Source organism: Perissodus microlepis, chromosome 8, assembly GCF_051167445.1.
Source record: "Perissodus microlepis isolate ML-2025 ecotype Zambia chromosome 8, ASM5116744v1, whole genome shotgun sequence".
NCBI lineage: Eukaryota > Metazoa > Chordata > Actinopteri > Cichliformes > Cichlidae > Perissodus > Perissodus microlepis.
In genome coordinates, this window is record NC_140468.1 from 25,162,495 (window position 1) to 25,184,234 (window position 21,740).

General features: G+C 41.8%; 2 protein-coding genes across 5 annotated transcripts in view; both read right to left on the reverse strand.

Moving 5' to 3' along the window:
- Positions 1-501: 501 nt before the first annotated feature.
- On the reverse strand, positions 502-10,868 carry LOC146382089 (uncharacterized). Of its 2 annotated transcripts, none has more exons than XM_084938381.1 (6): positions 10,650-10,868; positions 6,860-9,567; positions 5,076-5,169; positions 3,822-3,871; positions 3,634-3,697; positions 502-2,768 (listed from the first exon to the last, which is right to left on the reverse strand). In XM_084938381.1, the coding sequence occupies exons 2-5, from the start codon at positions 9,560-9,562 to the stop codon at positions 3,635-3,637; spliced, it is 2,910 nt and encodes a 969-aa protein (XP_084794507.1). In that variant the 5' UTR covers positions 9,563-9,567; positions 10,650-10,868; the 3' UTR covers positions 502-2,768; position 3,634. The 2 variants fall into 2 exon arrangements, with proteins under 2 accessions (XP_084794507.1, XP_084794506.1); XM_084938380.1 differs by having other exon boundaries at positions 502-2,794.
- A 2,687-nt stretch (positions 10,869-13,555) lies between these two features.
- Positions 13,556-21,740, reverse strand: part of mpripb (myosin phosphatase Rho interacting protein b) — a 45,673-nt gene continuing 37,488 nt past the window's right edge. For all 3 annotated transcript variants that reach the window (XM_084938377.1, XM_084938378.1, XM_084938379.1), the window contains 8 exons: positions 19,118-19,265; positions 18,876-18,993; positions 17,170-17,329; positions 16,932-17,045; positions 16,689-16,775; positions 16,433-16,595; positions 16,255-16,340; positions 13,556-14,516 (listed from right to left, as the gene is read on the reverse strand). In XM_084938377.1, coding sequence (XP_084794503.1) covers positions 14,445-14,516; positions 16,255-16,340; positions 16,433-16,595; positions 16,689-16,775; positions 16,932-17,045; positions 17,170-17,329; positions 18,876-18,993; positions 19,118-19,265 — 948 coding nt within the window. In that variant the 3' untranslated portion in view covers positions 13,556-14,444. The remainder of the gene's footprint in view (positions 14,517-16,254; positions 16,341-16,432; positions 16,596-16,688; positions 16,776-16,931; positions 17,046-17,169; positions 17,330-18,875; positions 18,994-19,117; positions 19,266-21,740) is intronic.

A 21,740-nucleotide genomic window follows, 5' to 3' on the forward strand; every position in this document is an offset into this window, starting at 1 on the left:
AACAACCAAGACAAAGGTGCAGTGGATTAAGTAAGGGCCCTGTCAAAACTGGATAATTGTTATTCAGATTACATCTTTCAAACGACTGCGCCCAGAGCAGCATCTACGGTTTTATCCAGTTACTGGAGGTGTCCCAGGTTTAAATGCTTTCATCCCTTCCTTCTCTTTTGGGTGTGTGTGGTTGTTTTATGTATTGCATTCAACAAAAATCTGTAGATGGCTGCAGGTTTATGCTGCTGTCCCTTGTCTGCTTTCTTCCCAATCATATAAATAAAAAGACAAAAATGTCTCAACTTTGGAAAAACTGAGCCAAACTGTGGACATCACCTCAGTATGCAGGATGAAGGGATAAATGCTATAACCATATATCAATTTCACATTTATTTTTATCATAATATATAATTTCATATTAGTCATTCTGATGCTTTGCAGTATTCTAATATGTCTATATTATGAGATAAAAACTTTACTCAAGATAAAGATAAAAAATTCTTTCAGAAAAACAGTGAACAAAATATTTATTCTTAAACAATTACATGACCTCTGGTGCTCCAACAAATGGACAAGACAATACAAAAAAGTTACCATAAAAATAAGACGACAACAAAAGTGTGACAGTGAAGCAGTCATGTCCTAAAACAAAACACCGCATCACTGACGGACACATGGAGGCGGCGTTGGAATGTGACGAGTAGTGTGTAACCAGGACAGAAAAAAGGCGTTACATCGAGGAGATGAGCACTTCCTGCTACACGTATCATTGCTCCAGTCAATGTGGGGTTGACACAACAGAAGAAAACAAACATAAAAACCCATTCGAATATCTGAGATTCAGCCCTGAGATTAACACACATACAACATAGTTTTAAAAAATCCAAGCATTTTGCAAGACTGTAATAATAAAACATTCTCCAAAATCTCTATTTGGTACAAGTGCTTGAAACTGGAAAACAAAAAACAAAGAACTACAGGCTCAGTGACACACCTGCTTACTTAAAAATGGTTGATTAAAACATTTATTATTTCACTGCAACAAAATATAAAAACGGCAAAACAAAAAGATGGCACAAATGGAACAGACATGGTGTTTTCAGGGTAGAGAGGTGTGTGTGTGTGTGTGTGTGTGTGTTTTGAATCCTGCTGCTGCTGGTGAGACACTAAGCAGACGAAGCCTTCAGCTGCCTCTGTGTGGATGTCTGTTGACATCGAGTAATGGCTTAATGGGCCTCACACAGCACAGCGCTGCTCCTAATGGCGCTAAGGAGAAGTACACAGACTTTAACACCAACACTGATCACAAAGACTTTTTCTTCTAAAACAAAAAACAGAGTCTGACGTCCTCAACAGGTACGCTGGGTTTGAGCAAGTCCCACAGAGTAGGTGAGTACCTGTGCAGTCAGAGGGTTTTACTAGGAGGCGGCCCAGAACGTATCTGGTATTACTAACAACAGAGTCTGCTGCATAAAAGTGCATGCAAGCTGCCCTCAGGAACACCGTGTGCAGTACATCCACGGATTTCTTGTTGGACCACAAGCTAGTGAAGGAACACCGAGTCCATGTAGCGCTGGTAAGTCAGATAAGGCTTCTTCAAAAGCAGCATGTAGGCCCAAGTAAAGACATCAGGAACCTTAATACTAGCGCGGCCATTCCTATTCAATTTAAGACTGATGGAACACCAGAGTAACTGTTGCCCCTCCTTGTTGGGTCTGAAGTCAAGTGAGCAGCTGAGTGGTCCTGTAGTCTAAGGGGGCTGGTTTGTTGAGATGATGAAAGGGAAATCTAACACAGGATTCCCTTTCCTTTAGGAGTGGAAGAAAATTAATTGTTTATTAATTTATAAACCCCTAACACAGCTCCTAATAATTCAGACTGAAGTTAATTAAGATCCAAACTGATTTAAAGATCGTACAGGCAGAAATTCTCTCAGGCCGAGGTGGGAGGCAGGCAGTTGGATCTGACAAGGTGACCAATGAGCCTCAAAAGCCAGATATAAGAGCCTGAGGCCAACAACGTTTGGAGGCAGCGGTCAGCTGAAGACAGTAATACTGCAGCTGGAGCAGAGGGCCAAAGTGCTTCCTGTGAAAATACATTCAAATACATGCACGCTTTGCGGCTCGCTCAGTAACACCTGCTGGGTGAATCTGCACTGGAAACAGAAAGCATAATGATCCAACAAGGTGTTGCATTAAATCTGGATCCCTGTTGTGTTGACGATAATCAGGTACCTTTACTCTGGGAGGGTACTACCTTGAGCCACCAGCCCCTTCTTTCTGTCTCCATGACTGGCTGTTTAATTCAACATCAAAACTGCTTTAGCAATAACTTAAAAAACAAAACAAAAACACAACACTCAATCCAACCTCTTTGACAATTGCTAAAGAAACCAATACAAGAATAAATAACCCAAATATAATCAAATACTTAGAAAATCTTTAAAAAAATTAAATATCTTTGATTGTTATTCATATTTAATTCAGAAGAAGAAGAAAAAAGAAACCAAAACATCCCATATAAATAACTACACAAATAACAAATTCAGCATGTTACTTCAAGAACGGTTCTCGTCAGTCCGCGGGTGGTGTTGGCTGATGAGTACTGTCAGACTGGACTGAGGGAGGTGACCGGGGTCCTCCAGTCCCAGTGCCTGGTGGGGGTTAACAGTGCAGTTGAAGGACAGAGGGTGAAGTTAAGGTTTGCAGGTGCTAGCTGTCAGTCAGAACAACCCTGGTCCAGTGTCGCCATGGTTACCAGCGAGGTGGTGGGAAGGCCTGCGAAAATGCTGCAGGTGAATCTTCTAACAGGAGAAAAACAAAAAAAAAAAAAAAAACCTCTCAATGCATTTCATAGAGAGCAAAAAAAGTAGCAGCAGCTGCCACTACATGAGTCGTCACACCAGGGTTCTGGATCCTAACCACCAGTAGTAGAGAAGTGTGATTCGCTGCTCCAGAGAACATGTCTCCACTGCTCTGGAGTCCAGTGCCGACATGCTTTACACCCATGAATCCGACACTTTGCATTGTGGTTGGTGATGTAGCTGCTCAGCCATGGAAACCCTTTCCATTAAGTTCTGTACACACTGTTCTTGAGCTAACCTGAAGGCCACATGAAATTTGGAAACAATTTTCAATTTGTAACAATCGACTCAGCAGAAAGTTGGCGACCTCTGCATTCTGCACACACGCCTCAGCATCTGCTGAAATCGCTGTGTGGTGTTACGTGGCCGATCACTTTGTGAATGAGTTGCTGTCTTTCCCATTCACTTCCAGATTGTTATAATATCATGAACAGTTAACGGAAACAGTTAAATGGAATCACTCATTTCTGGCTGCATGTCTATGTTCTAGACGTAACAGCACGTCTATATATGATTTGATTGTGGCTGAGGTTAAACTAAAACCATGCTCAATTCTGCTTTTCAGGAAGTTGATGCCTTGTGCAAATCTGTACTGTGGGTTTAGAAAACGAGCTAAATTAAAATTAGCTTGTGTACTTTTGCCGCTCAGCAGATACCCCAAACCAAGATAACCACTATACTGGCTCACAGCTTTAAAAATACAAAAAACGCTCTCTTGTTGCCCGATATATTTCTGTCAGTGGTTTGATCAGCAGAAAGCAGAAAAAGTATTTACTGACCTCACGAGGTTTCTGTCCCCTTTCGTCCCATCTGCTCCCTGGAGGGGCCTTTGAATGTCTTGTTCTAAGAAGACATCACAAATCCAGAGGTTACGTTTTTAAATGGTCGTAAGCCAAATCTTCAATAAGAGCAAACATACATTTTCAAAGCGCACACAAATACAGTTTTAAAGAGCACTGCTGCTCACCTTGTGCTTCTTACACTTCATGGAGAAGTTTTCTTCAATGAGTACGCAGTCTGCAGAACAAGAACAGAACAGGAGTTGGCAATGATGCACTGATTCATCTGAAAGGCTCAAACGCCCCCACGTGCAAGTTCAGCCTGAGCGGAAGTGATAAGAGCCAACAGCCCTCCACAAAGGAGCTATTTTCAGAACAGTGCGCATGCGTGCACGCACACACTGAACACAAAGCAACAGTCGTGGGTGTATGTGTTCAACTTTAACTTTGTACCTGTTAAAGTTTAATTTGAGACTTCAGATGTGGAACAAAAAAAGTAAATAAGAAAAAGTAAAAACAGTAGTCAGAGGGGCAGATGGCATACATAAATCTAAAGTTACTCCATCAAACTGTGGGTGGTGGCAAAAATTCCAATCACCAGAGGAAAACCTGCAGGGCTGCGTGCTACTATAAGTAAATTCAACACTCAAGATAAGCCTGAAAAAATAGACTGTATATAAAAGATGAACCTGGCCACCAAGCCCTAAAACATACTTTGCATTTTTGACTATTAGAGAAAAAATGCTGTATTTAAGAAAACTTGGAACTACCAGTTAAGACTATAAAACACTCAGTAAAAGGTTTACGGATGTCACCTAGAGCCAGGGCCGTTTTCCCGCAGACTTCTATACAACTGAAAGCATTTTTCCCCAAACACAGGCGCCAGCAGAAAGAATCCAAGTTTGAGGCACTTCCGCATTGGCCAGAGTCAAATATGCACAAGGAGATTACTTCAGATTGTATCACTTCCAAACTTGTCCCGCATTATCTCATTTTTATTTCGTGACAAAAGTCAAAGGAGCTTGGCTGATTGGGACCCACACCCATTTTCACACCTTGGCTCAGGTGATTAGAGGATCATCAGGGGGTCCTTTTGTCCCTCTTTGGGGGGGGGGGGATACTCCCACTGGGTTTAAATCTGGGACTCTCCGCCATTTGACCTTAGAACTGAAGAAGCTTCTCGGATGAGAGGTGAAACGTCTTCAAGCAACTTAAAGAAGTCCAGACGCTTTTCTTTGCAAGCTCCTTTGACTACGATGACCTGGATGACTGAGAACCTTCACAGACATTTCGTGACAAAAGTTTCAAACTATGACGAAAATTATTGGTCAATGAAAGTAACACGGGTCCATCTTTTACATACAGTCTACAACTTAAGCATGCATGCAAATTTTAAAATTGCACAAGACTGGCATGATAAGAGTTTTTGCTCTGCTGCGTACCTGACTCCAGAGCACACCTGTAGTGGTACTTGTTGGGGCAGCCTTTGAAGAAACAGCCCAGCGTAGCACCTGGGTCATGGCACGCTGAACACGTCTGAAAAAACAGCAGATGAGGTTAAGAAGACATCGTGCACACTTCTGCAAGCTGTGATTTCCACTTTTACTACATGGGACAGGATATATAGCACTAAGGTAATTACTATATAGTTTTAATTAAAACACTGCCTTCAGCAGCAGTCGTCATAATGTACAATGGCTGATGTAAACAGTGAGGCTCTTTAACAGTCTTTCAAAATAAAGCGAAACCGAAAGGCTGCATTTACCACCAATCTGACACCGGTCTGACTCATGATGGTTTAAGATGGTTAACACCTTATCACCTTAGGAGAAATTGAAAGAACGCTGCCTTGGTGTACCCTTCATACAGGAGACACTTTGACTTTAAGATGCCAATGTTGATCTTCAGTCGTATCAGGCATCAAACTAAAAGTCCCCGAGGCATGCTCAAGCTAAAATATACTATCACTTCTATTAATTTCTATGCATAACCCCTACTCCGGTGGCAGCAGGGACATGCTGGCACTAGCTGCTCCTCCAGCTGCAGTCTCTCAAGTGTATGTGTAGAACAATGGATGAACGCAAGCTAGCTCAGGCTATCTTGAGCTGTATGACCTCAACCAACAGTCAAAAGTTTGCTGTGACACATTTTGCAGGGACTGTTTTATGAAACACACATTTGAGATCATCATATAAATATCGAAGGCCTTAAGTTACGCAAGATTTCTACTAATGACTTAAAAAGAGATCAATGTTTAATTTAATGATCTTATCTTAAAAAGAGGCAAATGAACCATTGGGGGAATTCTGGACTAGGTCATCTGAACTACATGCTGAATAAGGATAGTTTCAGAAACTAGAACCTTTAAATGAACTTTCGGTCATTTTCGCCTTTTCTCACAAGGTTTCTAACTGGTTATATCAAATAGGTTATAAAGGGCTAAATTAGACCTAACTCTGACTGCACAGTGCTTGTAATTAGATGGTTGTAAAGCCACTGGCACCATTTTTCTCCTTAAGAATAACGGCCTTGGAGGACCCATGTTGGAACCGGGAGTGGCGTCACTCTCGAGGTTACCAAGTCTTGGTAGCAAAGTTGGAAAATCAGGATTTCATTTGCTCCTCAGCAAGGGAGAGCGTATATATTTATTACTAATACATCACTAACAACACTCACTATGCTTGGATTTTAGTACTTAAAAACACTGCTGCAGCACTTTCACAGACAGAACAAGGTCAGTGCATATCACTATTTTAGCCAGTAGAAAATATACAACAGTGGCTACACAGACTACAGTTAGTGAGACTGCTCCAGGTTTCCGAGTTGGAAGTTTGAGTTGAGGGAGGTGTTCCAGGTGAGAAATCCTGACTGGCTATTTGCAAATTTTGACTTTTGGCCTCAAAAGGGAATGCACTGTATCCATCTTACTGTGTAGATGGTTAAAACTTTGCCAAAAAGTAAAGAGATCTCCCCAAAAATAGTGTCTCACTGTCGTTTTCCCTGCACCAATAATTTCCAGTGTTTTTCTAACTGAGCTAATAAGCTAATTATTTCCTCTTGCAGTGATTTGAAAGCATTTAAAATATATAACTCTCTTACAGGCACAGAAAACAAGCCACCTGCAGTACATTAACATCACAATGCTGCTTTCATTTCCAGCTTCATTATATCAGCTATGAGTCCATGTGCTATTGTGCAACACTCCAAATTTAAAGTGCAGATTTACCATCTCCTGGCCTACTTTGACAGCCTCCTCCAGGCCATACACTTTGCCCTTCACAAGGAACACGCCTGCAGACCAGATGCCGCAGTCTTCATGAAGCCAGTATTCACAAGGTTGGAGAAGCAACACAGGGGGGCTATACCAGTCCTCCACATTCGCAGAGCTAGCATCTGACCGCACTCGTTTAGCTGCAGGGCTGCCTGTGCTGATGCTGCTGTTGTTCCATCGGTGGTTCTCCATTAGGCCCCTCTTCTTCAGCTGAGCTCCAGGCCTCAGGGCCCGCACAGCGGGCACAGTGGCACACTTCCTCCCCCTTCCTCTCATGCTGCAAGATGAAGAGTCCGAATCACTGTAGTCATCCTCTTTGAGGCCTAAAGTGCTGGCTGGTTTTTTGGTGCTCGGCTGGTAACCCTCAGGGAAGTAAGGGCCGTGAAGGTCCCCCAAGTCCATGGCGTTGGCTGACTGCCCACACAGGCAGCAGATAAGAGGGCGCTGATCCTGACCGTGAGTGGACACCCGGCCCAGCTGCAGACAGGAAGTGCTGGGTACGACTGCAGAAATGAAGCCGCTGGTATTAGCCTGCTGCTGCTGCGAGCCCTTCTTGTGCTGCGCCCTTACCTCCTCTGGGTAATTGACGACAGTACACAGCGATGGAGAGGACTGCTGACGCTCCACGTGGATAAACGGAGAGAAACTGTCTGGCCTCATATCCCTTTTATCCTCCTTGTAGTTGACATACTTGAGCTTGATCTCAGGCTCTTTTGGGGAAAACATGGACGAAGACTGACCCGGTTTATGTTTCTTTCGTCTTCTTTTGGGAGTGCGAGCAGCCTTCGTCTTGGCAGTGGGCGACGCTTTGCTAGCAGGAGATCTGCTGTTGGCTTTGCCTTGGTTTTTCTTTGGAGATTTTGATGGTGGAGAAAATCTTGCCACCTGGATTTCCACTGAGGGGTCTGGCTGAGGAAGCAGTTCAGGCTCCTCCTTTGAGTTATTATGTAGAGCAAACTGAGGACTTGACTGTGGGGAGGTTTTCCTCTTTGACTTCACAGGGCTAGTTTGGGGTGGGTGCACAGGTTGGGAAACATTCATCGGTTCAGTCTTTGAACTCTCTCTCCGCGCAGCAGACCGGGGGCTTTTTGGAGGTGCGCTCCGCCGCGACTTTTTAGAATTACCGATCATTTCTGAATCAGAGGTAGAGTCTTTGCAGCTGTCAGTATTCAGGTTATTTGATTTGCCTCTTTTCAGAGGAGTTACTGCTTTCTGTTTCGCTGGTTTCGCTGAGGCAGACACTTTTACTCGGCTTCTCCTTTTACCTGCTAACACAGAGTTTTTCTTCTTAGAAATAGATATAGTGGAATCGCTAGATGTTGACTGGGAAGCATTAACTTTGTTACTAGTGCGTATGCATCCTGATACTTTATACCTGCTTGAATTTATATTCATAACTATGGCCTCTAGCCGTGTCCCTCTGCTGGAACGTATTGGCAGCTTCTTTTCTTTCAAACTTCTCTCTAGTGCCTTTGCATTCCCGTTCATGTGAGGAATAACAGTCTTGTGATTGTTTTCAGGAACTTCCGCTGCACAAACATCATCTGTCAAGTCGATCAAAGGCTCCAGCGCAGCCTTTCGTCTACTGCCCGGCTGTTTATTTTCATCACTTGAATCCAACCTTGTGGTGCCATCGCTGATGCCAGAGCTTGGCTGAATGGCCCCTTCTGTATTCAAGCTATCACACGAGACCCCCTCAGTTGTCTCAAGATAAGAGTTGTCGCCGCTGGGTGAGCTTGAGGCCTGAGGCAGGACAAATACATCTTCCACATCGTCCAGTGAGGTAGCAGAGGGGGAAACGGGGTCCTCCAGAGGACTTATATACTCCCTGCTCAGTGAACAAAGGTCTCTGGCACCCGCACTGTCTGAGGCAACCACCTGCTCTGGTGTCTTAGACATGAGAAAGAGCACCTCAGAGCCTGCTTTCTCCTCGTCCTTCTCTGTGACAGGGGTGACAGTCTCTGGTGAGGATTCGGCACATGCTCCTGAACAGTTATCCAGATATGGGCTGTCATCACCAGCAAGGCTGTGATCCTCTTTGCCTTGTAGCGGCTTTTCAACATCCACGTCACCGAAAGTGACTCCACTGTTACACTCATGAGAGTCCTGTGTTCTGTCCACATTGTTCTCCAGTCCCCCTTGAGCCTGAGACAATGACTGAAAAAGTTCCGTCTGTGTGGCGAGGTCCTCGGGCCCCTCAACCTGCGCCAAATAATGCTGGTTCACTGCATAGCCGGTCTCCCCGAGCCCTTTATCTGTGTCACAAGGAGGGTGGAGGGAGAACTTGCTGATAGGCGACACACTGTACAGAGGCGAGTGTTGAGATAGGGTGTCTTGAAAAGAGAAGACGTGAGACCGGCTCACGTATGAAAGGGTGACTGTAGTGCGCGAGAAGGCATTGTCTGGCTGAATTTGATCCCCTGATTGGTGTGCGATGTCTGAGGAGCTGGTCTCTGAGAATCCCTGTAATCCAGGGTTGCTGTTCCCAGAGTTTGGGAACCAGCCGGGGCTCTTGACCATCGACAAGCCATCAAAAGCCGTCGTGGAGTTGAGGACACATTCTTCCCCTTTCCTGGTCAGGTCGATCACAGTGGGGATGCAGGAAGTAGAGAGGTCTTGAGGCTGTAGATCATCTATGCTCCCTGGTGGCTGCTCCATAACAACTGCAGTAGAAAAATGAAGAAGATATTCATGTTAGCTTATAAATGGTGGCATACAGAGATCAGTTTATTTCACCCCTACACAGGATAACCAGAGTGGCTTTCCTAAGACCAAATGCTCTTTCCCCCAAAATGCTCCAAATCACAGTTTTACTTTTTACCATTACATTGAGTTGACACTTTGTTACACTGTTATTCAACACACTCAAAAGTAAGCTTATTTCATTTGAAGCAAAGAACTGAACCACAACCCCGTACAAATGAAGTCATGCTATTAAAATTAGCTTGGAAACTGACGTGTGCTTGATTTTCATTAACGCTGGAGAATATGGCAAGGGTTAACTGACAATTTACGCTTTGGCTTATTTCCAAATTGTCTTAATAGTATTAAATGTTCTGAATAAAAAGTTGTTACGTTTACCCAATAATCTCTGTCCGAACACTGGACTGACTTTTTAACTACTAGAACTAACAGGTCGAGCTTGCTAACCACAGTTAGCTTAGCCACAGCTAACGCTAGCTAGGCCCGGCTCCGGTAACATTTTCTAACTGCATTAAAGATTTGAGAACTTTAAGGGCTTTTTCGTTGAAGACTGGAAACCGTATCATACAAAACGTGATTTATCAACTTCTACTTATCGACAACAGCCACTGTTCATTTCGGCGAGGTCCACTGCCCGCAAAGTGTGATTATTCCGATAAATTGACAACTTTTATAGCTCAGTGACAGACACCGTGGGTTGCATCCTACTGCGGCTCTTACTAACTTTAGTGCGAAAACAGCAGCCAATGAGATTTAAAAATGTTTTATTTTGTTTAAAATTGTGGTCTTTGCTTTATTAAATGAGTTCCGAATTGAAGAGTAGATCTTAAAGATTTAGAGAAAGACATCCTGTTCGCTAGTAGAGGTCCAAACAACACGTAAACCAAGGTATTATCAAATTACGGGTTACTTTTCATGGAGTTTGGCGAGACGTTCTCTCAATTAAAGAGAACGGCAAGCATCGGGGCAAGGCCCGGCTGGATGAAACAAAGACAGAGCGGAGGTAATGCGCTGTGCTGTTCTGCTGCTGATCAAAACTTACCCGGACGGGAGAAATCGCAGCTTTTTTAAATGTCCAGTTAAGAATCCCTCCCGCCCCACATCTCCTTCAGCAACACATCTATTCTAATGAACCCCGGTAAAAACTACAAAGAGAGAAAGCCCTAAATTAAATAAAGATCCACACACTTTCCAGGAACACACTACTCTGATAGCAGCACTGTCAAGTTGTACATAATCTAAGGCTTCCGGGCACTCCTTTCACAATAAAGTAATTACCAGTAGGTTTAGTGCTTTACAATTTTAACATGTCAATAAAAAGCAAAGTCCAAATACAAAAAAGGTTTTGCGAAATGAAACTCAGTATCTATTCCAGATAAATTAATTTGCCAGTTATCCAGCGGTTGCGTGCAAGCTGTCAAAGCTTCAGAACGTTGACCTTGTACATAAAACTCAGAACTAGGCATCAGTTATGTTACACGTTTGTGCAGTTATATATGTTCTTGGTTTGTGACGTTGACCTTCAAGGTCAACGTTCTGCTGCTAGTCACTGATGATGAAAAGTTTTTTGTGTTTTCTTTTTATTCAGCATTGCCGTCATCTGATATCGGGTTCCCTGACAAGTCAAACCGAGCAATGAAACAGTTGTCACTCGGCTAAGGAACAGAAAGGCATTGTGGGAGACGAGTGGTGTGCTCTAATAGAAAGTACTAATCAGTGCCTTACAGTCGAGTGTTTTATGATCTTTCGTTGCTACTGATAGCAGTATTAAAGAAAGGCCAACAACAACTACTACTACTAATAATAATAATAGTTCAGTTTCATTATATTAGCATCAAGTCACTACACTTGAGGTGCTTTATATTGTGAGGTACTACTAATAATAACAATAATACAGAGAAAATCCCAACAATCACATGACCCCATATGAGCAAGCACTTGGCGAAGGTGGGAAGGAAAAACTCCCGTTTAACAGGAAGTAACCTCTGACAGAAGAGGCTCAGGGAGGGGACCCATGCCACGCCATGAGCCATTGGAAGTGAGGTGACAGAGACAGGACAAAACACAAGTTGTGAAAGAGACCCAGAGATGAATAATAAATAATGATGAAATCCAAAGTGGTAACACACTTTAGGTTCAATATCACAGTGGTAAGACTGAGATAAGGAAGTATTCCACCAATTAGTATACCACTAACATACACATAATGCATACTGTACAACAAAAGTTACATTAAAATCACTTGGTGATGTGAATAACATTTGTTGCAATGTAATGTGTGACCGTACAGCAAGACGGTGTGTGGAGTTTGCATGTTCTCTCTGGGTACTTCCTCCTACAGTTCAAAGACATGCATGAGGTCAGGTTAATTGGTGATCCTAAGTGGCAGTAGGTATGACTGGTTGTTGCCTTCACAAAGTATGTACTGTACTATGCAGCATGCAAAACATATGCAGTATGGCATGTACTACTTCATCATAACATCACACTTTGAACTTTGAACCTGTTTCTGTACATGTAATTAGTCCAGAGGAGTGCAGGCTGGAATGCTGGTATTAAAATGCTCTCTTGGTTTGCTCAGGTTTCCTATAGTTGAAAATAGCTTCTGCAACTGAACAGTGAAGCCAAGCACAAGTGCCTTAGATCTGAGTTATTTTTAATGGCCTCAAAGCAACCTGTTAACGCAGCAGAGAAATGAAAACTACAGGACTGTTCATAGGTAAGTAACAAAATTAGTTCATATACTACTTTCTAATGAATTATTTTGCTAAAGCACAATAAACAGCTGATGACCATTATGAAGAAGGTCGTAAACAATGGCAAGAAAATAGTTTTTCAGAAATTTAAAACAGGCCATTGTAAACATGTTCCTGGGTTTATTCAATTCCATTTTAATTATATAAGGCCAGATCACAACAGTCACCTCAACACATCTAATTATAAGTCTCATTTTGGGTTATACTAAATAAATTACTACGTCCATTTGTTAAACCATGGTCAGTAATAGAATATGCTCATTGTCGCCAAACTTTTTCACTCCAGCCTCAAAGGAATGTCACAGCACATTACTGCGTAATAGCCAGACCATGTGACACCAAGGGACAACCTTTGGAGCTGAGAAATGAAGCCAGTGTGGAAGTACAAAAAATAGTTCCTCTACTGTAATTTTTTTGCACTTCCACTCATGGCTCGTTCACATAGGGTCATGTTCAATTTGGTCAACTTTGCAGAATGAAATATGTTTAGAGTTTGGTACAAAAAAAAGGGGTTTTGGTTTCTGTGAATAGTTTTTAAGATGAATAATGATACTGAAAATGTTAGCAGACACTTTTATTCCAAAAAATAGATTCCCTAATATATGTTATGTGTGGAGTTGTTTATTTTCTCATTTACATTCTGCTCAAATCAACTGGTTGTTGTGTTTGTTTCATTCAAAACATGTTACAGGGGACGTTGCAGCATGCCTTCTCATGGAAAAACTATGCGTCATTAGCACTAATTAAATGGTTGTAGTGTTTCTCACATCTTTTTCATTTTGTTTTCATGTCTCTGGAGTCATACATACAAATCAGCAAATAGCTAATATTAGGAGAGAAATCCATATCCATATCTGGGATGAGGTGTCTTGCTGAAAGGTGAACTTCAGTCCTTCGTTGTGACTTATTTTTGCTGTAGAGAAGCGACTTCTTACCATGATCCTACCATCACTGCGATTGTATTAGCCAGAAGATATGTACAGCTGTGTATTTACCAGATATTCTTAATGGGGGTGGGTGTCAGTTTTAAACAGTTTTATTTGATTGTGCATTGCCCAACCCTCTTTGACTTTAAGCATTACAATAAAATAGGTCGTGTTCAGTGTTTGTTGAGAATATTTATCCCCATAAAAACACACCTCGAGTTCAAATGTGGTTTGAAAGTTGGAACAAAACTTCAAAACACACAGAAAAGGGTGCAAAAATATTTATTGCTAATAAACCTGTAGTCAGTTGGTGTATATTTGCTTTATATTTACAATAATAGAGTACAGAGGAATGGGAATGTGAAAGAAAAATCCCAACCACTTAAATAAATACAAAGGGACTGCCACTGAACAAGACTACAAACATAAACCAACTCCAGCAACTCCTATACAGTTGGACCAATGATTGCAGTGAGAGAAAAAAAATCTATATAAACTTTCATATATATTTAAATTATAGTCAGTGAATCTTGTCCAGATGCATTCAGCTGTCGCGCACTGATTTTATCTGATTTTTTTTCCCAAGACTGCAGAAACATCTTTGATGTTAATTTCAAAGTAACACAAAGCAGCAACATGGGTGAGCACTTTTTTTCTAATGCAGACAAGCACTTTTGTTCTATAGCTTGTTTACTGAGCAACACTTCCATCTGTGCTGGAATGATAACGGAGAGGAGGAGCGTTAACGTGCAGACTGAACGCCAGACTCATTCCTACGGTTTTGTTATGCAAGTATTACTCGTCATTATGTAGTTGTGTTTAGCCATTTAACATCACATTTATGCTTTTGGCTAGCAACAGTATAGAGAGTTAAAACAGTAGCTTACACAGTCATAGTTCTAGTGTATGCATGAAAAATGCTCATTTAAAAACAGTATTTACAGTAAGGAAAAAAAAATACAAAAAAGTCACAGTTAACTGAAGTGCATGGAATGCAAACTAAACATGAAATTCAAACTTCATAGCATGTTTTTAATAATAAATGATCTGTGTTTGGTGACCAGTGTGTAGTTGTTACTAAATAAGTCATTACAGAGCTAAAATATAGTGGGCTTCTAAACATGCAGCAAGGTAGGGGGATGTGACGTGTCACTGTCAGAACTCCTTAGTGTCTTTATTTTCAAACAGGTGGAGTCTCTGCTCCGCTGTCAGCCCTTCCTTCAGACTCTGGTGGGATGAAGAGAGAAAAAGCAGACGCTAAATAAGTTTATGATGAACACAACTCTGGACACGTGTGCTGTTTCTGAGCAAGCAGTGTTTCTCCCAGTGTAAACCTGATGTCACCCAGTGAGTTATCCCTCTCAAATAGAGTGTTAACACACCACACTACAACTGATAGCAAACCCTTCTTTAGCATGTGTGCTATGGAGTCCCAAAACTGATAAAAGGTAGCATAAAATGGGTTTAACTCAACTGTGTTAAGTCAACACTTTTCCTTCACCTCTAAGTTTCTCCATTTTACATATATAAGTTCTTTTAATGTTTAGCTAATTGCACATATTCAAAAGCAGACTCCAAACCTCTTTGTTCTCACTGTTAACTTGCATTTTATTTTGCTCTTTTCACTGTAAATCATATGTTGCTTTTTATGTTTTTACTTTGTGCACATTGAATTAAAAGTATAACAAAATGTGCAATAAATAAAATGACCATTGTGATTGAAGTTCATGTCTTGGCCAATGTTTTATATTTGATTTACATTTACCTTTGTCATAATGTCACTCAAACTGAAAAAGCATTTTCCAAGCTAGGCAGCTTCACATCAAAGCACTGTGGCAGTTAGCAAGGCTGTGACCTCTTTACTTCCTCCCTTATTCATTCACAACTTCCCTTCATAGAGATCGTGCTGGTTAGTCGCCAACCGCATCTTTGAACTGGGAACTGATGCATTGGTGCATTAGTAAAATGTGTTTAACCAACCAGCAAGAACAACAAAATATTGAGTCCACTAGATGCAGACACTTCTAGTATTATTTTCCTGTGAATATTTCCTCTTTTTGTCTTATTTACTAAGACAAAAACTCTCATGTTAACAAGTCTATTTAAAGATATTCAAGCAAAATTACTTTTGTGATTTTATTGAGAAAGTGAAGATGAAGGAAAAGTTTTTCCATGTTGTTCTTGTCATTTTAATCATTTACCTGCCTAACAGTGCTGATTAATTAAGAATTCAGGTGCATCTTGACTTGTCTGACAAACAGCTTTTTATTAGGTTTGGGACTTTATTGTTTAGCACTGTGTAAGTAACCCCCTCATACAATACAGTTCATGGCTGATAAAGTGAAAGGACCCACATATTAGTAATCAAGCCCAGTGATAAGTCACATACACAGTCACTCTGCCAAACCTGACATTCATTCTTCACCACCATGCAAGTGTGGAGTATTTGTGCATACTAATGTGCAGAATCTGATCTTTTGAGTGGCTTGAGAGGTGGAGGACAGGAGGGTGTGCTTATCCACCCATGGGTGCGTCTGGTTTGGTTTACCTAAAGGAGAAGGGGGAGGAAGCTTACACGTCGTCAGCAGCCCTAACTGTCCCAGGGCATGTCTCGACTCACAGACTGAAGACAGAAGGGGGAAAACACACAGGCAAGTGTGTGTAAGACTACTGCGGTGTTTCATTTGCAATACAATGCCTACAATGCAGTTCTGATGGGAGTCACGACATGGATCAGGAAAATGCAGCCGGTTTGCATGCAATGCTGCATGCAACTTAGCAGGTGACCTGTAGGTGGCAGCAAGTCACTGGAAACAACTTCTCAGGCTTTTGAAGGCTGGAGTTAACCACTTTCAATATCTGCTGTTGCTTGAGCAATGATACAATGGGTGATAGAGTTCAATGAGAAAACCTGAATTAACACATCTGATAAAACTTTTTGCATGCCCCTTCACAGGACACTCACCTTTGACCTCATGGTGCGCTCTGAGCGTTTCGCTGCAGCAGCTGCCATCTTGAGGATGTCAGGGTTGCTTTTGGACTTCATGATATCTGGAGGAAAAAATGTGTCGGTCACAATAAGATAAGAGTCTGGGTGTGAGTCGATTCCAACATGAGGTGTGTTTTGCGGCGCGTTTTCGTACCATAGCCCCCTCGTTCCACCTCCTCCAGCGCCGGCTCCCCGAGCGCCTCATGAGCCAGCTGCAGCTGGTCTCTGAGCCGGCCCAGATCCCGCTCTGCTTTAGCCTTGACAATGCTCAGCTCTGTGTAAATGTCCTTGTACTTATCTGTTGCATATTTCTTATCCTGAAAGCACATTGTTTGGCAGTTCAGAGAAAGGATTTATCTTTAGATCTTTGATGAATTTATGAGGGGGAAAGAATAAAAACTGAAACTTACTCTTTGGGCTGCTTGCAGTTCATCTTTGAGGGAGTTGATTTCCTGCTTCAGGTACTGGACTTCAGACTCCTTCACTCGCAGCATAACCTGGAAAACAAGACGAAGAAAAAATTATGCTAAAAATATGAGCCAAGTCACCTTGAGGGTGGAAACATTTCCTGAGGAGAGGCTATTAAAACCTTACTAGCAGAGACTCGTTTTCATACGTTTCACATCCAGGAACTTATGCGACTTGAACCTTACTTCTAACTCGTAGAGCTCCTTCCCCTGTATTGTGGTATTTGTGTCTCCCACTCCATCCTCAGAGGTCATGGAGCGCATCTTAGTGATTTCTGCTGCCAGTCGGTTGTTCAGCTCCTGAAAACATCCCACAGAAGCAAATCAGAAGACTCAGAATGACAGTGCACTTTCATGCCCACTGGGGCAGTTATAACACAGTTATTTGTGCGCTCAGGTGAGCAGTGTGCGTTTCTGTCGGAACCTGGTTGTGCGCGTTGAGCTCCTGGTTCTCTCTCTGACACTGCCTGAGGGCCTGTCGCTCTGCCTCCAGTGCCTGGGCCAGGTGGGCGTTTTCCAGGCACTTCTGGGAATACTGTTCCGACAACACCTCAATCTCCCGCTGGAAGGAACACAACTCCTCCCTGAAATACAATTCAACACCATGCAGAGAGGAAAAAAATACTTCAGGAGTGAAAAAAACCTGAAGGTCAGGCAGTTCTTTGGCATCTGTTAGTTTGGGGTTAATGCTGAGTACTTTTATTTCAGAGCAAATAAACAGCAGCAAACTGTTCCCTGCAATTTAAAAAAAGAGCTTCTCCTTTTATCCGGCATCAAAGTGAAAATAGAGAATGTAAAAAAATCGAAGCCAGTTTAAATGCAGTGTGATTTATAGTCAAGACCTGCACTTCCACACATATTCCTGTGTGAAGCATCACAGGGTGTCAAGCTGCTGAACACAGTGCATGCATGCATGCATGGATGCATGCATGTCCCAACAAGTCAGCAGTGACACCTGCACAGTCAGCAGAAACCTATTAGTACAATTATCTTACACTCAGAGTTGAGCTACACGAACCATTACTTTTTTCAGTCAACTCTTAAATACATGTGGAATATTTGTACAGACAATTTTAACCTTGGGCTCAATTCCAACAGTTTTCGCAGTTGTCTAGTGGACTACTTAGTCAACAGGAATATTCTTTTATGTATCCATGACCAGCATGATTGTTGGGATTTTCTCTACATTAATGAATTATTATTAAGGTCTTTGCCTAACAATATAAAATGAACTGAATTTTATTTCTTCTACAAAAAAGCAGTCTAATGCTTTGATAGCTAACAATAGGTGTTCAGCTCAGCTGAGATTTGAGTTGAGGCCAGCTGTGGCCAGAAGATAACTCAAATAATATTCATCCTATAACCATTTGCATGGAAGGCTGCTTTCCTTCAATGTCAGGGACATAGACTCAAACCGTGCCAGCCAAAATCCACCACTGCATAACAGACCTCCACACCGTACGGAGTAATGGTTCAGTTTTTACCTAAAATTGTCTTTATAAGATATTCTAAGTATACAGCGGTCCCACGTTTATCGCGGGAGTTAAGTTCTAAAAATAACCGGCGATAAGTGAAATCTGCGAAGTAGCCTACTTTATTTTTTACAGTTATTACAGATGTTTTAAGGCTGTAAAACCCCTCACTACACACTTTGTTCAGACAGGAATGAACATTTTTACACTTTTCTCTCTTGTTTAAACTCTCAAAGTTCAAACCTGCTAGAAAAATAAGACCAGTATTATAGAATGAAACCAAAGGCACCTGCAGGTGACGACGTTTCATCGACATTGTTGTGTTTGTTGGGGAGAAAACTTACAGACATACAGTGCAGCACTTCAGAGTCACGCTGGTAGTGATCGAAGATTTATGTAAATTTGACAAGCTGAACGCATTCTGTACTGTACAGGAGACACGGCATGAGATTGATTGACAATGGTCTACAGCCAATCAGGACACAGAATACAATGCACTGTATCTTGTCAAACAACTACTTCACAGCATTTTTGACATGTCCCACCAGGCATGATCACTGGTTCAGCCAGCCTGATAGTTTGTCACCCCTCATCAGCTGAGATGAATGAGGGGCTTGTTACAAACACTTTGGTGCTTATGGGTATGAGAAGAACTCACTCATGCTGTCTGCGGATCTCCTCGATGTCTGCATTCTCCGTATTGCTGTTGGCTTTGCGAGCCTTTTCCAGCTCCTTCTCCAGCTCTGTACGGTGGGCGTTTTTCATTGCTTCAATAGCTGAGATAACAAACAAAAAGTTTCTTTTTAATCAAAACTTATTGTAACGCATTGTAAGCAAGTTATGATGAGCTAAAGATATAGTAGGAAAAAGATACAGTTGGTACGACTTTTTTCTATTTACCTGCGATGGTGGCTGCCGTCTCCTCGGCCAGCAGCCTCTCCTTCTCCTCCTTCAGGTTCTCCAGCTCTCTCTGGTGTTTCTTCTGCAGCTCGTCGATCACTTTCTGGTGAGACTCCTCCATTGCAGCGAAACCTCTCTCACAGGTGGCCTGTGGCAAAAAGCGAGCACACTGCAGCTGTGAGTTTACAGGTCACCTGAACGTGGGACCAAAAGGTTCTCCTGATCAGGAGCTGAGCAGGAGGAAAAACCTCCTGGACCTTTATATATAATTATATGTCAGTAAAGATCATCAATTTAGTTATAGCAATTCACTTGCAAGCTTGAGCTTGTCAGCCATGAGCAAGTTGAGCCTGTGTGAGTACAAAAAGGATTAAAAGGAATGACAGGATACACAACGCACTGAAGAAAAGGGCAAAGACAATGAGAGAGATGTAAGAGAAAAAAAAGCTGCCATTTCCTGTCCACAGCACAATATCCGAGCTTCTGGAAATCCGGACTCCAAACAGCACTTGTATCCTATAGCTAACACACAAATCCTAATCTGCCTGGAGGCCAAATCTTTGGTGGAATGTGTGGTTAAGCTGACAATTATATAACTGGGTGTCTCAAACATTACATGTGTCATAGGACATCCCAATCAGCTTGCAAAACTGCCACTTCTGGATGGTGAGGATAAAGTGAGGGAGAATAATAATCCTCAATAAGAAGAGATTTCAATAGCCTTTGCATTCGCCCAACCTAAAACCTTGCCCTACTTCCGTCCTGTATTCGCTGCCACTAATCTGGGTGTTTGGTTGGTGGCTGTGCCCCGATCCAGGTCCTTCTGTTTGCCTGAAGTCAAAGAGACTATATGAGGAGCCAACACAAGTAAAACTCACTGGTGTGCTACAAAGCTGCGTGAATGATGAATTAAAATGTCATCTTCATAATGCAATCTTCATGCAATCTTGCTACTTTACCAGTCTGTATTGCACTATCCAAACATACCTATTGTCATTGGGGCCGAGCAGCTCAGTTTTAGTCTTGTCTGACCATATACAATGTTCTCCAGAAGCCATTTGGCTTCCAAATTTATAGCTGCAAATTTGAGTGGAGGTTGAAAGCTGGCTTCACTCTGGACAGTAACAGTTAGCGGTTTCCAGCTCATGGCAGACTTGAGCCTTGCTGGTCCTCAACTTTCTGGCCAATTTCGTATCATGTGATGGTGATTCTAGGTGTTACTGGTCAATCCAAAAAGTACTGGCAAAGAGAAATTACCAGCTGCAGTTAATCATGATCGCTAATAAATAACTAACAGTAATAAGCCTTGGTGTTGTCAAGTTAAAAGATATATTAGAACCTTTGTGACCACTTCTTAAAGGTTTTAATGAATATATGTTTATATTCGAGCCTTTCAGAGAAAATCCTAAATGAATTTGAAATTGTTCACCCAATTCTTGTTTATAAAGTGAATAAAGATGTATGCTATACAATCATTCCAAAGAATTCATTATTAATAACAACACTCATATCCACGATGAGTGTAAATAAACTTTTGACCAAAGCCGTATGTCTATTCCCTCTTCTAGACATGCAAAATTATAACTAGGTCCCGTTTGCCCTGTTAAAGTTGAATTGTGTTTTTCTGCAACATCTACTGAATTCATGGTGTCACAGATTTCATTATCACAGAACGTACTGTAGCTGTGAACGACAATTACTACCTCAAAACTGAAACTTAGCAGACACAACCCCAAACACTCATTCATGTAAGCATATCAAATTAAACATCCCTGCATTAAGTGCTCAGAAACTGTGTTTAATAAACAGGTATGGCTGATTGTGTTAATGTATTTGTTTGTGCCTCTGATAGCGGGATGATTTATGGGGGATGGTTTTATTTACTTTTAGCTCTGGTAGTTTATGGATGGCAATGTGAGGCCTAGCATAGGAACAAATAACAATTGGAAGCCTATCCTATCTGGATTCAGGAGTTTTTGGAAGCATACCTTTGCAAATTAAGGTATAATTATGGAATTTGTATTAAACCTTCTCCAATACAAATCCTACTGAAAAACTAGGAGCTGTTGTCTTTTATGTTCAAGAAAATATCAAATAATTTCAGATCAAGATATTTATTCAGTGACGTCTTGTCACTGAGGGCATTTTCACCATTGCAGAGGTGTGCAGTTTTGGGCAGCTCTTGGAGCCGAATGGGAAACCCGCCCCCAACCCTGTATATGAGGACAAGCCTTTATTATCTTAGGAGTGGCATTTAGTTTTTCTGCTTGAGAAAATATTGGGTTTCATCACAAGTGCTGCCAATTAGCTGCTGACAAGTTCAAGAAAAAAAGCTAGTACTGAATGCACTGAAATGTTAGCTCCTCAGTTGTCTTCAGTCACAGTATGGAATAAACAGTAGAAACAGCAAAAGGAAAAGAATTAAAGTTAATATTAATCTGAAAATAGAAATGGTCTTTTTAAAATTCTTAACTCTAAAAGACTTCAAGGTGCTGCAAAGGATCAGTTATTTGCTTTGTAACTAAAACTGCCGAGATTAGATCAGTAAGCACACTCAACTACCAATAGAGGAACTCATTTCACAGAACAGTGGGGCACTGACAGATTTCTGAAGCCCAAATTC

Excerpts from the sequence above, each read along its gene's own strand:
- LOC146382089 (XM_084938381.1), bottom strand. The coding sequence starts at position 9,562 with ATGGAGCAGCCACCAGGGAGCATAGATGATCTACAGCCTCAAGACCTC. Across the intron at positions 5,170-6,859 it reads TCAAAGTAGGCCAGGAGATG|ACGTGTTCAGCGTGCCATGA; the intron begins GTAAATCTGCAC and ends CTGTTTTTTCAG. Across the intron at positions 3,872-5,075 it reads CAGGTGTGCTCTGGAGTCAG|ACTGCGTACTCATTGAAGAA; the intron begins GTACGCAGCAGA and ends CTTGTTCTGCAG.